Source organism: Vicia villosa, linkage group LG4 (assembly GCF_029867415.1).
Source record: "Vicia villosa cultivar HV-30 ecotype Madison, WI linkage group LG4, Vvil1.0, whole genome shotgun sequence".
Lineage (NCBI taxonomy): Eukaryota > Viridiplantae > Streptophyta > Magnoliopsida > Fabales > Fabaceae > Vicia > Vicia villosa.
In genome coordinates this window covers 36,568,466-36,583,440 of record NC_081183.1, presented here as the reverse complement: position 1 = coordinate 36,583,440, position 14,975 = coordinate 36,568,466, and the positions used below count along the sequence as shown (strand labels likewise).

Here is a 14,975-nt window from a genome sequence, read left to right as displayed (position 1 = left end):
CTATTTCTGTAGGTTTGTTTGAATATCTCTTGAACACATATCTTTCTTTTAATTATTGAGATCTTTCTTTAAAAGCAAGATGTGAGGCTTTAATTTGTTCATCAATAACTCTGTATTTTTCTTCTGCCTAAGATAATTCTTGAAAACATTTTTGCAAATCTTCTTGAAAATGGGATTGAGATGATGTTGGAATATTTTGATAAGGTTGGTGTTGGTAGTTGTTGTAGTTATGGTAACCATGAATGTTTGGGTTAAAAGAATATGCATATGTAGGTGATGAAGGTGTTATATGTGTGACAGTGGATTGATAAGGATAAGCGAATGTGTAAGGTGGTTGTTGATGTGGTGTGTATCCATGGTTATAGGAGAAATTTTGTGATGGAGTAGCAAAGGGGATGTTAGGGGAATAAGATTGAGGACTTTTCCATGAAAAAGAAGGAAATGAGGGTGTAACCGTAGTGGTGTTGAAATGAGACGGATATAATAGAGTAGTGAAAGATGAGGGAGGTGGGTATACCATAGGAGGTGTTGATGTTCAATAATGAAAGCACCAATGTTAGACTATGCTAGGTTAAATTTAGATCCAAGAATGCATAAAAAGATAATAAGATAAAACAACTTTTCTTCTTAGCTTCAAATGATAAAACATACATCATATATAGTAGGGTATTCAGCACTATTTGGGTCATGGGCCAGCACTAATAAAACAATTACAGAAAACCACTTAATAAAATTAACTAACTACACCCCATGATATTAAATATAGTCTTTCAATATTATTGGTCTTCTTTTAATTCTGTTGGGCCTTGCATTCTTCCTAACACTGAGTATGTTGGCTAATCCGCTCTGTTTAATTGTTATGCATAAATTTGCAAATTAAACAGGTTTAGCGCTCTTTATCTGTAACTATTAACAAATTATGAGTAGTATTTAAGAAAAAAAAGGAGAAAATTGGATAAAACATTACACAAAATATTTATTCAACTTCTCTAACTATAAGGGATTAATTACAATTCAATAAAAACTAATTATAATAATTATATTTAATTTTATAAATTAGTTTTTATTTTAATTTAACTTGAATAATAATTATTTAACTTCTTCAATTATAATTAGAGCCGAGTATGTTGTCCCGTCCCATTTAACTCATACACATAAACCACAAATTAAACGGTTTAAGTTGGTCTATTCGTAATTATTAACAGATTATATTTATTCAAATTCTCTAACTATAATGCATCAATCACAATAAATATTAATTATAATATTTGTATTTTATTTATAATTTGATTATTTTACTATTAGTTGACTACTAATTATTCACACTATCCAAATATAATGGTGGTTAATTCAAATAAATCCATATTATAATTATACAATATGTAATTAATTTTAAAACATATTTTATTATTTTATTATTAAATAACACCTTCTCTTCTAAGTGGGTTAAGAATTTTGATGAGGATGAAATTCTCGTGTGAGTTACTAGACTTCATTTATGATATGTGGGTTCCTCATATCAATGATTAAAATCACTTATCAAGTTTGGCCTCTACTTCACATGTTTCATCACTTCCTACATGTTGTTTGCGGACTTCTAGGCTAAGGACTTATTTAAGTGTTTGAACTTTAGTCCACTTTGGATTAATCGTATGAATGTCTCATGGTTAGAGTTAGGTTGGATCATATATGGTGATTCTTTAGGGTCTCAAAGTTTCCTTGGAAGACATTGAACATGATGGTCACCATTACTTTTTTATACTTGTTTCTCAAAAATTGATGCACTAATTTTCAAGAGAAACTAAAGTAATGAAATAATTTTGCACTTGAGTGGTTCTTCCACTCTGATATTCATATTCATATTCATATTCATATTCACACACACACACACACACATATATATATATATATATATATATATATAGCATATCAAGTAAGAGCATTTTATAATGAGAGATGAGATAAACAAATATCAGTTATTAGATTTATCAAGAGAGAGAAATTAATAGACACAAATGTGCGTATCAATCTTCCATCATATCTTCATATATATTTTTTCATATAATTTTTATTTAACTATCCTATTTTATTTTCTATACAAAGTAAACCATCTAAAATAATTATACGATTGATTCAAATATTTTTATATATAATAGAATAATATATTTGATTTGTAAATTAATTTTAATTAATTTATATTAACGAAAACATGAAGTTAGTGATCAAAATATTGAATATTAACGGGAATATTAAATTACTGATCAAAATATTGAATATTAGCGGAAACATGAAGTTACTAAATAAAATATTGAATATTAACGGGAACATAAAGTTACTGATAAAAATATTGAATATTAACATTAACATGAAGTTACTGATCAAAATATTAATATTAACGAGAACATGAAGTTACTGGTCAAAATATTGAATAATAACGCAAACATGAATTTACTAATAACAGGAACATGAAGTTACTGATCTAAATATTGAATAATAACGCAAACATGAATTTACTAATAACAGGAACATGAAGTTACTAATCAAAATATTGAATACTAACGAGAACATTAAGTTATTGATAAAAATATTTAATATTAACAGGAACATGAAGTTACTGATCAAAATATTGAATAATAACGCAAACATTAATTTACTAATAATCGGAATATGAAGTTACTAATCAAAATACTAATATTAGCGGAAACATGAAGTTACTAATCAAAATATTGAATATTAACGAGAACATTAAGTTATTGATAAAAATATTTAATATTAACAGGAACATGAAGTTACTGATCAAAATATTGAATAATAACGCAAACATGAATTTACTAATAACAGGAACATGAAGTTACTAATCAAAATACTAATATCAGCGGAAACATGAAGTTACTAATCAAAATATTGAATATTAACGAGAATATTAAGTTATTGATAAAAATATTTAATATTAACAGGAACATGAAGTTACTGATCAAAATATTTATTAACGGGAACATGAAATTACTAATCAAAATATTGAATAATAACGGGAACATGAAGTTACAGATCAAAATATTGAGTATTAACGAAAAACACGAAGTTAGTGATCAAAATATTGAATCTTAATGAAAACATGAAGTCATTGATCAAAATATTGTATATTAACGAGAACATGAAGTAATTGACGAGACTATTGAATATAACTGGAACATGGAGTTATTAATTAAAATATTGAATAGTAACGAGAAGCAATGTTAATACGTTGAAACAATGTATGGTCATGTTCTTATTCGACCTTCAATTATATAGGCCTTTCAAGAAATAGTCCATTTATTTTATGGGTTATAATCCATTCATTTTCTTTTCACCTATTATTTTTCAATGGAACCTCTATATTTCTTAAATGCACTCTTAATTTTATTTTTACTATTCGATTTTTTTTACATTATTATTTTTCTAACCTTTCTTCTAAATCAATTTTTTTTATTAATACCTTTTATTTAGCTCATTTCAAATGCACGAAAAACCGACGAGTACTCGTACGAAAGCACGAGTATCACACTAGTTTTTTTCAAAAGTCCTACATAATATATACCAGTCAAATTTTTTAAAACTCAATACTTCTATAAAATTTTGTTATTATTTTAAAGCAACAATAATTCTGAAATCGACTAACATTCAGTCAAATTTAAGTTAAACATGATCGATGTAAATTTTTTTCATATTGTTAAAAGATAATAATAATAATAATAATAATAATAATAATAATAGTAATAATAATAATAATAATAATAATAATAATAATAATAATAATAATAATACTCGCAGATAACCCTATTGGTGGTACAGGTAAATTCTGCGATAACACTCGCAGATAACCCTGGTGACATAGGTAAATTTCGCGACAACACTCGCGAATAACCCTATTGGTGGTACAGGTAAATTCTGCGATAACACTCGCAGATAACCCTGGTGAAACAGGTAAATTCTGCGATGATATTCGCCGATAACCCTGTCGGTGCAGGTGAACTTGCTAGAATTATAGCAAGCAATCCTATTGGGGTCCAAACTGCGATGTAACTTGCCAGAACTATGGTAAGTGAGAGATACAAACTGCGATGTAACTTGCCAGAACTATGGTAAGTGAGAGGTACAAACTACGAAGACTTATTAGAACTATAGTAAGTGAGGGGTTCACAAACTACGAAAACTTACCAGAACTATGGTCAGTAAGGGTTCACAAACTACGAAGACTTACTAGAACTATAGTAAGTTGGGGTTCACAAACTACGGAAACTTACTAGAACTATAGTAAGTGGGGGTTCACAAACTGCGGAAGCTTGCTGACCATAGCAAGCCAATTACACAACCAACAGAAGGTCCTCGCTATTCCTTTTCAGGAACCTTTCCAGGAAGTCTTCTTCAAGACGTATTCCATCCTTTCTAGGAGCTTTTCCAGGCATACAAGATTTTTCAAACGATTCCTCAATTGGGTTTATCACGTTAGTCCCTCGGCAGTGATATTCTCCAAAACATCACCAACAAACAATCAAAGGTGCTATCTTTCTTTTCAGAATTACTAACATACTTCAACTAACATAGTTAATAGTCATGCATCATTCAACTAACATACCTCATTCATACATAACGCATATACAAACACCGCACTCATTTATTTTGAGAAGCTTATTGCATCATACATTGCATGCATCAAAACATTGCATAAATTTCAGGTTGCCTTTTTAGGCTATGCAACAATCAAAGTACAGGGTCCCTTCCAGAAAGCATATGCTTCACATTCTGAAGGAGGATATTTATCTTGGGTGGCATCTTTAAGCCCATTCCCCACGGAACTTTTTCCTGATACACGCAAATTTCAGGGCATTTCAGTGTTCAATCATCTTCTACCTTTAGATCACAATAGGCAGACGTGCCTATCTGACTCTTCAGGTTTAAGAAGATTGAACAGGGGCAGCTGTCATACCCCAAAATTTGCCTTGCTCTGTTCATCTTTAACGGCTCAGGGCTCAATGGTTAAACTCAAGTCACTCTCTCCTAATCAAAGGCTCAAACTAGGGTTTTTTAACTAATGGGTCAAGAATTTGTATTTCAAACACATCCATGACATATATAAAAGGCCATAAAATCATCCTCACAATTTTGGTATCTTTTATTTATTTATTCATATTTATTTGAATTTAAAAGCAAATAAATGGAATGAAAATATAAAAGTATTGAATCACTTCATATGGTTTTGATTTTAATCATTGGATGACCCAAATAAAGAGCCCTAAATCCATTCTTCTATTCTCTATTATTTTTATTTCTTTTATATTGAATTTTATTCAATTAATTTCAATTTAAATTAAATAAATGATGGAGATATTCTAAAGAATGAACAAGGATAATTTTTCACTCAAGTAATTATCATAATATCATGGAGATAAGTTTGGTTTGATAATAGAAAAATATGGGATAAAAATAGAGGAAAATCATGAGATTTTTATCAATTTCCTTTCTCTTTTGATAACCTAATATCCAAGCCCAAAAAGAAACCCTAAGAGAGCCATATATATTCTAAAAATATTGAGGGATGAGGGGGGGACGAAAAAGTGGGGCAGAAGAGCTAGGGTTTTCTAAGTTTAAGATCACACATAAAGCTTGAATTTTGAAACCTTAGTGGGGAGACTGACTCAGAGCCATTTAACGATTCAATCCTGTTCTGGAGGTAAGTACAGGTAAGAAACATCATTTACAGAGTCTCCATGCACCTTACGTTACTGTATATATGTTCACACTTAAAAAAAAACTATCATCATCATCGGTTTCATACTTACAGGTAGTTTCAATCAAAACTAACATTACTAATGAATTTATATGGTGTTTTAGAGTTGATTTGATCATTCATTCGCAAGGTTTAGTGGCCAAACCAGTGATTGCCATTGTTAGGGCAAGCTTGAGCTCTTCAATCGAAGTCATAATTATAGGAGGTTTTAGCCAAAACAAATGTCATATTCATGCTCAGGGTCCATTTTTAGGTAGATCTGGGCTGTTTGTTTTCTCTCCCATGGTGTATTTTGCAGGTTGGAAATCGGTGAGAATTCGCTATGAAATTGGTTGCAGAATTTGTAGCAAAACGGTAGCAAAGCGGTGGCTGAAACGCGGCTAACCCTATGGCTATTTGAAGAAGACGATGAAGTTCTTCTTGGGACCACGCGTGCAGCTTTAGGTGGTGGGTCAACAGAACATTACCTCTCTCCATCATTCATTGGCCGTCAGTGCATCAGGGGACCCACACGTTGACCAGGCCGTCAGCGTCGTTGTTTTAAATTTATTGTTTTTCACTCATACGCTTAACACCAAGTGGTGGTGGTACAACTGGCAAGGCATTGTGTTGATGACCAGCAAGACCTGGGCTCGATCCCCAGCGTCTTGCAATTATTTTGATAACTTGTTTGCTTCCTTTCATCCATAGGTTCACTACAACGTTTGCCCATACGAGTAAGGTACACCCTCATCTCATGACCCTCAGATTGCTGGCCAGCCGGATCCAACGTGACTGGAAACGCAAGCTCACCATGGAGCCTCAAGATACGTCCATATGCAATCAGGCCCCAGGTTTTTGTTTATTTGTTTGTTCTATTTGTTTTTTTAGATTAAATAGCAAATTTAATTAATTGTATTTAAATAATTTAATTAGAATTAGGATTAGGATTATGATAATTAATTTCCTGATTGTATTCCTGATTATTCGACTATTTCGAGTAATTTGATTTAATTAATTTTAATTATAAAAACCCTGTATAAATATATTATGATATTAGGGTTCGCTCAATCCCATTGGCCAGAGGCCAAAGTATTAGGATTAGGATCTTCCAACCGGCTTAGGTATTTAGCCAAACGATTTAATTTATTATTCGCTTCAATTAAATCAATTGATCGCGGTGGATAATAATCAATTAATTATTTAATTCTTTAATTAAATATAAATTAAAATAACATTATTTCGCTAAATGGTTTTAACCAAAGCTATTGGTTACGATGATTAGCATTTTCCCCTTCATCCAAATTCGTTATTATTTGTAATCGAATCTATCGATTATGAGGGGTAACGATAATTAAAATACGCATATTTGCTATTCGCGATAATCAATCTATCGATTATAGTGGTTAGCAATCCTCCCTTTAATCCGTTAGCCATGGTAATCAAATCTATTGATTATTGCAACTAACGGTAACAAACTAAAAATCAGGGTTGTACGCCCACATCCTAAAACACTTCCCAAACTCAAAATATTCAAAACACTTCAAATCAAACTACGGATTTTCATCCTTATTCAAGACTACGATAGGCCACTAAAAAGCCTTTAATCAATTTCAAACCACAAATTCTAAGGCGTACAATCCTGTGCCCGAACTACGTAGACTCTGATCCTCCATAAGGAGGTACGTAGGCACTTGGCAACAAGGCGAGTCCCCCTCCCTAAAATCTCAATTTTTCCCCTATTCACTTCCTTAGCTATAAACCTCAATATTTAGCCATTAACCTTTACTATGAACATAAAACCTTAGGAAAAGGTTGAGGGTGCCTAACACCTTCCCTCGACCTGAATATAGTATCTTACCCTGATCTCTTAACTGCGTAGGTTTCCTATTCGCCTTGGTAGAATAGGTGGCGACTCTCTAAGTTCTAAATTTTTAGGCAGGTTGCTACACATATCTTTATACATGGTAACAAAGATTTGAAAGACAACAACCAAGAGGCCTAACAAGACCAATCTAACACCACATACCCAATCTATAATACCTTTGTAGGAAAAACGATGAACATGTACACCTTTTTCAGAGGACTGCACATAGGATCCAAACCACCGATCTCCCGCATTTTGTGATAGACCAATTAAGAACAATTTTAACTGTCCATCATATATACACTCGGCCAACGACATGACAAAAACTTTTTAATTCATTTGTATAAATTACATCTCTCTAACATCATTGATTTATACGTTAAAGTGCTTTATAAACACACTTCACTCTTGTGCATCAAAAATCCACATTATCGTATCTAAACAACCTCATCCTTACGTGTCATCCATAAATACTACACATTTATGTTTATAATGGGAATTCTTTAATCACATACTACAATGCTGTCCACACATACTACACATTTTCTATTTTTTTTAAGTTTAGTAAAAATATAAAGGACTATACAAAGCATATTATCTACACTAACTACTTTTAATTAGTGCATGCGAAGTAAATATTCCTGTAATTGCACGCAATGGAAACTCAAAAAGCTTTCTTAGAATTCAGTTATCAACACTCCCAAGGCAATCAATTCTTACAATTTTAATATTGTCAAATTATTAAAAAGATTTCACTCAATTAAATTATACAAAATAAATATTTATCAAATTCTTATACATCGCCAATGAAAAAAATGGTTACTTAAAATTTTTATTTTGGTAAGAAAAGTTATATTTTTTTCCACCACCCGACTTTTCTGATTCGGGAGTAAGTTTTAACCGTTGTCTCAATCTCTCGTAATCGTCAATCTATTGAACCGATTAATCTGAGTCAGAGTCAGTTTTAACATTAAATAGTTTTGATACCCACCCAAGCACAATTGTGAAAATCGAAGCGTAATTCTCTCTATCAAATCTAAAATCAATTACCACCGAACCAACTAACTATCGATAAAATTCATATTAAACCTCAAAAAAACCATATTTTATGATGGTAAAACGAATGATGAACATTGAATAGCAGCACCATCCAACCATCTATCCATGTGCTGGTAACGCACATGGCCAAGCTACAAACCGACAACCTTACATTAAATAAACACAATTGATCCTAATAAATACAAAACAAAACAACCTTGTCCTCTTCTCCAATTCCTTCTTACGTTTTCTGTTCTCTCTCTTCAAAAGTCAAAAACCCAAGTTAGTGCTTGATTAGTGATTAAAGAGATTCCAAACTCGAGAAATGAGCAATGAGTGTGTTTCAAGACTTTGACCCCACATGTGCTGTTTTTAGATATCATTTATGAATCACTTCAATACCCATTAAAATTCTCTCTTTTTATTTTTTTTGTTACAAGAAAGTGAAATTAAGAGTCAATGCTCTCTTTACTTTCCTTTTTCTGTGAATCATTGTGAGGGTTTTTGGAAGGGAATTTGGTTGTTGACCTAAACTTTTGGTTGATTAGATAGTTAGGTGACAAATTCTATGTTTTTTTGGGGTTTATGAAATGGAGTGGTTCTAGGGTTTTCAAGTGGTGTTGTTGAGTTGATTCTGTTAATTTTTTTTTTGTGGGTTGCTGAGAATTGTTGTAAAGGTTGAAACTTTGGGAAATTGAAATTTGGAAGAGGCTGCATTGTTGGATACAAAGTTCATCTCTTTTCCTAAATGGCTTGCATGAAATTGGGGTCTAAACCTGATGCATTCCAGCGGCAAGGGCAAGCATGGTATGTTTCGACCCTTATGATTTTTATGTTGTTTGAATTACAGTTTTTGTCCATTTTATTGTTACTGTTTTATTATTTTCTTTGTTCAATTGTGTGTTTGTGAAGTTTAGGATTTGGAATAACATGTTTGTCTGCTTGCTATGTTGAACTGTAGTGAATGTATGTTGTTTGAATAAATGATTCTGTCAAGGGTTTATGTTCTTAATTTGTGTTGGTTGATAGATCCTTTTTATGTCGAATTCGATATTGGTGTAGGAAAGTGGTTCATGAGTTCTTTCCTTACCCTTTGATTTGATACGATATAGTTGATATATTATGTATTTGCGGCGAAAACGTGTAATTTGTGCCATTTCATAGAAACAGACCTGTCAATGAGGATTAAGACTGTAATTATTCAATTTGATTCGTTAATCAATCAGGTCGCGAGGAAGTGCTATAGTTTAGTTACATAAACTTCCTATACGGTCCTGTTAGTGCTATGGTTTTGATTGTTCCATATGTTTTTTTCATTACTATCCCTGTGATGGTTTGAATTCACATTATTCAAGAAATTCTTGTTACAAGATGGCGAAGGACGACATTTTTATTTGTTTTCTTGGACGCTTAAAGTAAGACATTTTAAAATGCACTGTGTTGAACTCTTGGTTGAAATTTGTGTCACCTTGCTGTCATAGGTTCTGCACGACCGGGCTTCCCAGCGATATAGTTGTTGAAGTTGGCGAGATGTCTTTCCATCTTCACAAGGTATATATGTTAATATATTTCTTATAAATTTTCATTCATATTTTGTTTGTTAAGCGCATATTTGATTTTTTTTTTCGTTTTTCCAGAATAGCCTTTCAGTTTCAGATAAATTAACTCAGCAGCTGTAATTTGTATAAATGCTTTTATGAACATTTAAATAAACTAACTCGAATTACACACTTAATGCAGTTCCCTTTGCTCTCAAGAAGTGGGGTTTTGGAAAGATTGATAGCCAAAGCTTCTGAATCAGAGGAAGAATGTGGTATACCCCTTCACGACATTCCGGGTGGGGCCAAAACATTTGAGCTTGTAGCAAAATTCTGCTATGGTGTGAAACTTGAACTCACGGCATCAAATGTTGTGGGCCTATGGTGTGCTGCTGAGTATCTTGAAATGACTGAGGAATACGGTGAAGGTAATCTTATTTCGCAAGCGGAGGGCTTTTTCAATCAAGTGGTTCTTCGAAGTTGGAAAGACTCCATGAGGGCACTTCAAACGTGTGCTGATGTTTTGGACAAAGCCGAAGAACTCCACATTGTGAAAAGGTGCATTGAATCACTTGCAGCAAAGGCATCTACTGACCCAAATTTATTTGGGTGGCCGGTACTAGAGCGTGGCGGTCCCTTGCAGAGTCCTGGTGGAAGTGTTTTGTGGAATGGAATAAGTACCGGAGCGAGACCAAAGAATACAAGTTTAGATTGGTGGTATGAGGATGTCGCAAATTTGAGTTTACCGATTTACAAGAGGCTGATAGCTGTCATGGAGTCTCGGGGCATTAGACAGGAAATTATTGCTGGTTCTCATGCTTTCTACGCGAAAACATATTTGCCTGGTTTAAATCGACGTAAGGTTTCCGGCGAGGCCAGTACGCGGCTAACCCCGGCGGCTTTAGGGTCTCCACTATCTGAAGAAGATCAAAAGACTCTTATAGAAGAAATCGATCAACTACTTCCGATGCAGAAGGGCTTGGTCCAAACAAAGTTCCTGTTCGGCCTACTACGAACAGCCATGATTTTACGAGTGAGCTTGTCTTGCATATCAAGTTTGGAGAAACGGATCGGGATGCAGCTTGATCAAGCTGCTTTGGAAGATCTCTTGATGCCAAGTTTTTCGTATTCAATGGAAACACTTTACAATGTTGACTGTGTGCAAAGAATTCTTGATCATTTCCTTGCAATGGATCAGGTTACAGGTGGTGCCTCTCCATCATGCTCAGTTGACGACGATGGCCAGTTGATTGGTTCGCCGTCACTGACACCGATCACTATGGTAGCAAAACTGATCGACGGATACCTGGCAGAGGTTGCTCCAGATGTTAACGTAAAACTTCCCAAGTTTCAATCCCTTGCTGCTGCTGTTCCAGAGTATGCCAGGCCTTTGGATGACGGTTTATATCGTGCTATAGATATTTATTTGAAGGTATGATAAATCTTTGTTGCTTCGGATTTAGTTACTGTTATATACTTCCATGTGTACTGATTCACTTTCATTGTCGCGTAAAAATACAGTCTCATCCATGGTTGGTGGAGTCGGAGCGAGAGGAGTTATGCAGGCTAATGGACTGCCAGAAGCTCTCACTAGAAGCATGCACCCACGCCGCACAAAACGAGAGGCTACCCATTAGAATCATAGTTCAAGTTCTATTCTTCGAGCAGCTCCAGCTCCGAACTTCAATCGCCGGCTGCTTTCTAGTTTCAGACAATCTCGACGGCTCAAGAAACTTAAGAAGCGGTTTAGTTGGGTCCAACGAGGGTGGATGGGCATCCGCCGTAAAGGAAAACCAGGTACTGAAAGTCGGGATGGATAACATGAGAATGAGGGTATCCGAGCTCGAGAGAGAGTGCTCAAACATGAGGCAAGAGATCGAGAAACTCGGCGGTAAGGCAAAAGGATCAACGACAAGCGCTTGGGGAGCGGTGTCGAAGAAACTTGGGTTTAAGATAAAGTCTCAGATGTGTAGTGCTCAAGAAGGGTCTGTTAGCAAACAGAACAATGGGAATAATAAGGTTGAGAAGTTGAAGGATAGAAATGTAAAGCATAATAGAAATTCTTCTATTAGTGACAAAGGATCAGTTTCTTCAATTGTTCATTCTTAGTGTCCAAGTGTTTTTTCCCTCTGTTATGTTACTGTGTCATATGCTAAACAACGGCGACACATTTCCATCTCGTACGAGTTTATTTGAGATGGAAATGTCGTCTGCCGCTGTTTAGTTTTTAACTGTAAACTGTAGCTTTAGTTTTTTTTTCTTTTCTCTTTTGTACCATTCTGCCTATGATTATAAAATGTGTATGTCATTTGAATTTTGGAAGAGGGATGCTTATAGATGCAGCTATTTGTTCTTTTTATAATTTTCTTGCATATGGCAACTCTTCAATCCTCATCAATACTTGATAACACACACCCCATTTTGAAAGATACACAAGTCCAGTTGATAACACTATCCACAGTAAAAAAAAAAAAAACCCAAATAACCACCCTGGTGTTAGTAGCAAATTGTTACACTAATTTTACAGAAAGTTGAGCAGTAGAGGCCTAGCTAGAGAAAAGACAAGTTCAGAAAATTTTGGAGCATCAATTTTCACCATTCCTATTCACTAACTGCATCACTACAAACATAACTAGTGGGAAAAGAAGGCAAGAAGTCAGAAAGGTATTAAACTCGGATACACTGTTTTATCATATAGGAATAATACACAATAAATATTGTTTCAAGGGATGTGTCCGAAGGTTGGAATTTAAATACACCATACGTTATCACATAGGAAGAATACACAAGCAATATTGTCCTAATGGGTGTGACTAGAGATTGGAATCCGGATATACCCTATTTCATCATACCAGTAAAATTGACATTACTTGATTTATCAAACAACAACTTAAATCTTTAATTCCAACGTGTATAAAATAATGTTAGATATACCTTAAAACACATTCGAATTATAACTTAAGTGAGAAAAGAGAAAGAAAAGAGATATATTTTGGTACTGATAGTTATGAGCTTGTTTGTGGATTCGTTTGTTAATGGGTCATATCTTGGACTCGTTAATATTTTGTTAGTTATAAATATGAGTTTTTTGAGAAAACAAAGGGTAGAATTTTTAGAGTTATATTTTAGGGACTTGACAGCCTTTTAGGTTTATCATAAAAATTGGTAAACAATTTAAATATTTTGGGTTTGTGTGATTCTTATATTGAGTTGAGAGTTGTAGAGATTGGGAAACACTTAGGTAAAAAATAGGGTTTGTTCTTGGGAATTTAGAAGACCATTTTCTTGCAACTCATTTGTAATATCTTATAACAACTTTTGGAGAATAGTGAATTGGAAAGTTGCTCTCTCCCTCAGACGTAGATCATTTGATCGAACTGGATAAACAAATTTCTTGAGTTCTCGTATACTATTATTGTTATTGCTTGAGGCAATTTGTTTGGTTGCCATTGTTCACTGTCCCCACATATCAAATTACTTGATTTGAATTGAACCTTGTCATTATTACAACAAATGGCGCTCACCGTGGTGCAAATGAGTTAAGTCTACAAGTGAGCATCATGGGTTCTAAATGGAACATCGAGAAGTTTTCCAGAGACAACGACTTCGGATTGGGGAAGGTGAAGATTCAAGCAATTCTAATTCAACAAAAGTGTGTAGAAGAATTAAAAGGATAGGCATTGATGCCTGCAACCCTTACACAAATTGAGAATACCGACATGGTGGATAAGGGCAAAAGTGTCATTATCTTGTGCCTTAGAGATGAATTATTAAGGGAAGTCGTGAGGGAGAAGATTGCGGTTGAGATGTGGGTAAAGATTGAATCATTATATATAACAAAGTCATTGGCTCACAGGTTATGTCTAAAACAACAACTTTATTCTTTCCGTATGGTGGAGAATAAATCTATTGTGGAGCAACTGACAGAATTTCACAAGATCATTGATGATTTATAAAATATGGATGTGAAAGTTGAAGATGAGGATAAGGTTCTACTCTTGTTAAGCTCATTACCCATATATTTTGAGCACTTTAAGGATGCCTTTCTTTATGGTAAGGAAGGAACTATCACTTTGGATGAAGTCCAGACGGTCGTAAGATCAAAGGAGTTATCAAAGTTAAAATATTTGAAGGTTGACGGTAGTGGTGAAGGCTTAAGTGTCTCAAGAGGAAGGATTGAGAGTATAGGAAACCAGAAAGGAAAGAGATCCAGATTAAAGTCCAAGTTCAAGGTTTTTGATAACTTAAAGTTTAAATGCTTCACTTGTCACAAAACTGATCATTTCAAGAAGGGTTGTCCTGAAAGAGGGAACAAGGGTGATTCCGTTTAGATTGCAATTGCCTCAGATGAAGATGGTTATGAAAGTGTTGGCGTATTAGTGGTAACAAGTTTGGAAATAGAAAAAGTTTTGGTTATGGACTCAGGTTGCTCTTATCACATGTATCAGAGGAAAGAATATTTTGAAACTTTGGAGCTGAAGAAAGGTGGAGTCGTTCAACTTGGAAACAATAAGGCTTGCAAAGTTCATGGTATTGATATAGTCAGACTAAAAATGTTCAATGATCATGAGTTCTTTCTACGCAATGTGAGGTATGTTCCCGAAGTTAAGTGAAATGTGTTGTCCTTAAGGATGTTTGATGATCTAGACTACTGCACTGGAATTGAACGTGGGGTATTGAGAATTTTGCATGGTGCATTAATAATGGCTGAATGATCCAAAAAATGTGGGTTGTATATTTAGGATGGTTCCACTGTTATTGACCGTGCATTAGTAGCTAGTCAAAA

At 34.0% G+C, this 14,975-nt stretch overlaps 1 protein-coding gene across 1 annotated transcript; it reads left to right on the top strand.

The window, feature by feature from the left end:
• The first annotated feature begins 8,755 nt into the window (after positions 1–8,755).
• Positions 8,756–12,551, top strand: LOC131594712 (BTB/POZ domain-containing protein At1g30440-like). Its single transcript, XM_058866908.1, has 4 exons — positions 8,756–9,458; positions 10,133–10,202; positions 10,392–11,621; positions 11,711–12,551. The coding sequence occupies exons 1-4, from the start codon at positions 9,400–9,402 to the stop codon at positions 12,296–12,298; spliced, it is 1,947 nt and encodes a 648-aa protein (XP_058722891.1). The 5' UTR covers positions 8,756–9,399; the 3' UTR covers positions 12,299–12,551.
• The last annotated feature ends 2,424 nt before the right edge of the window (positions 12,552–14,975 follow it).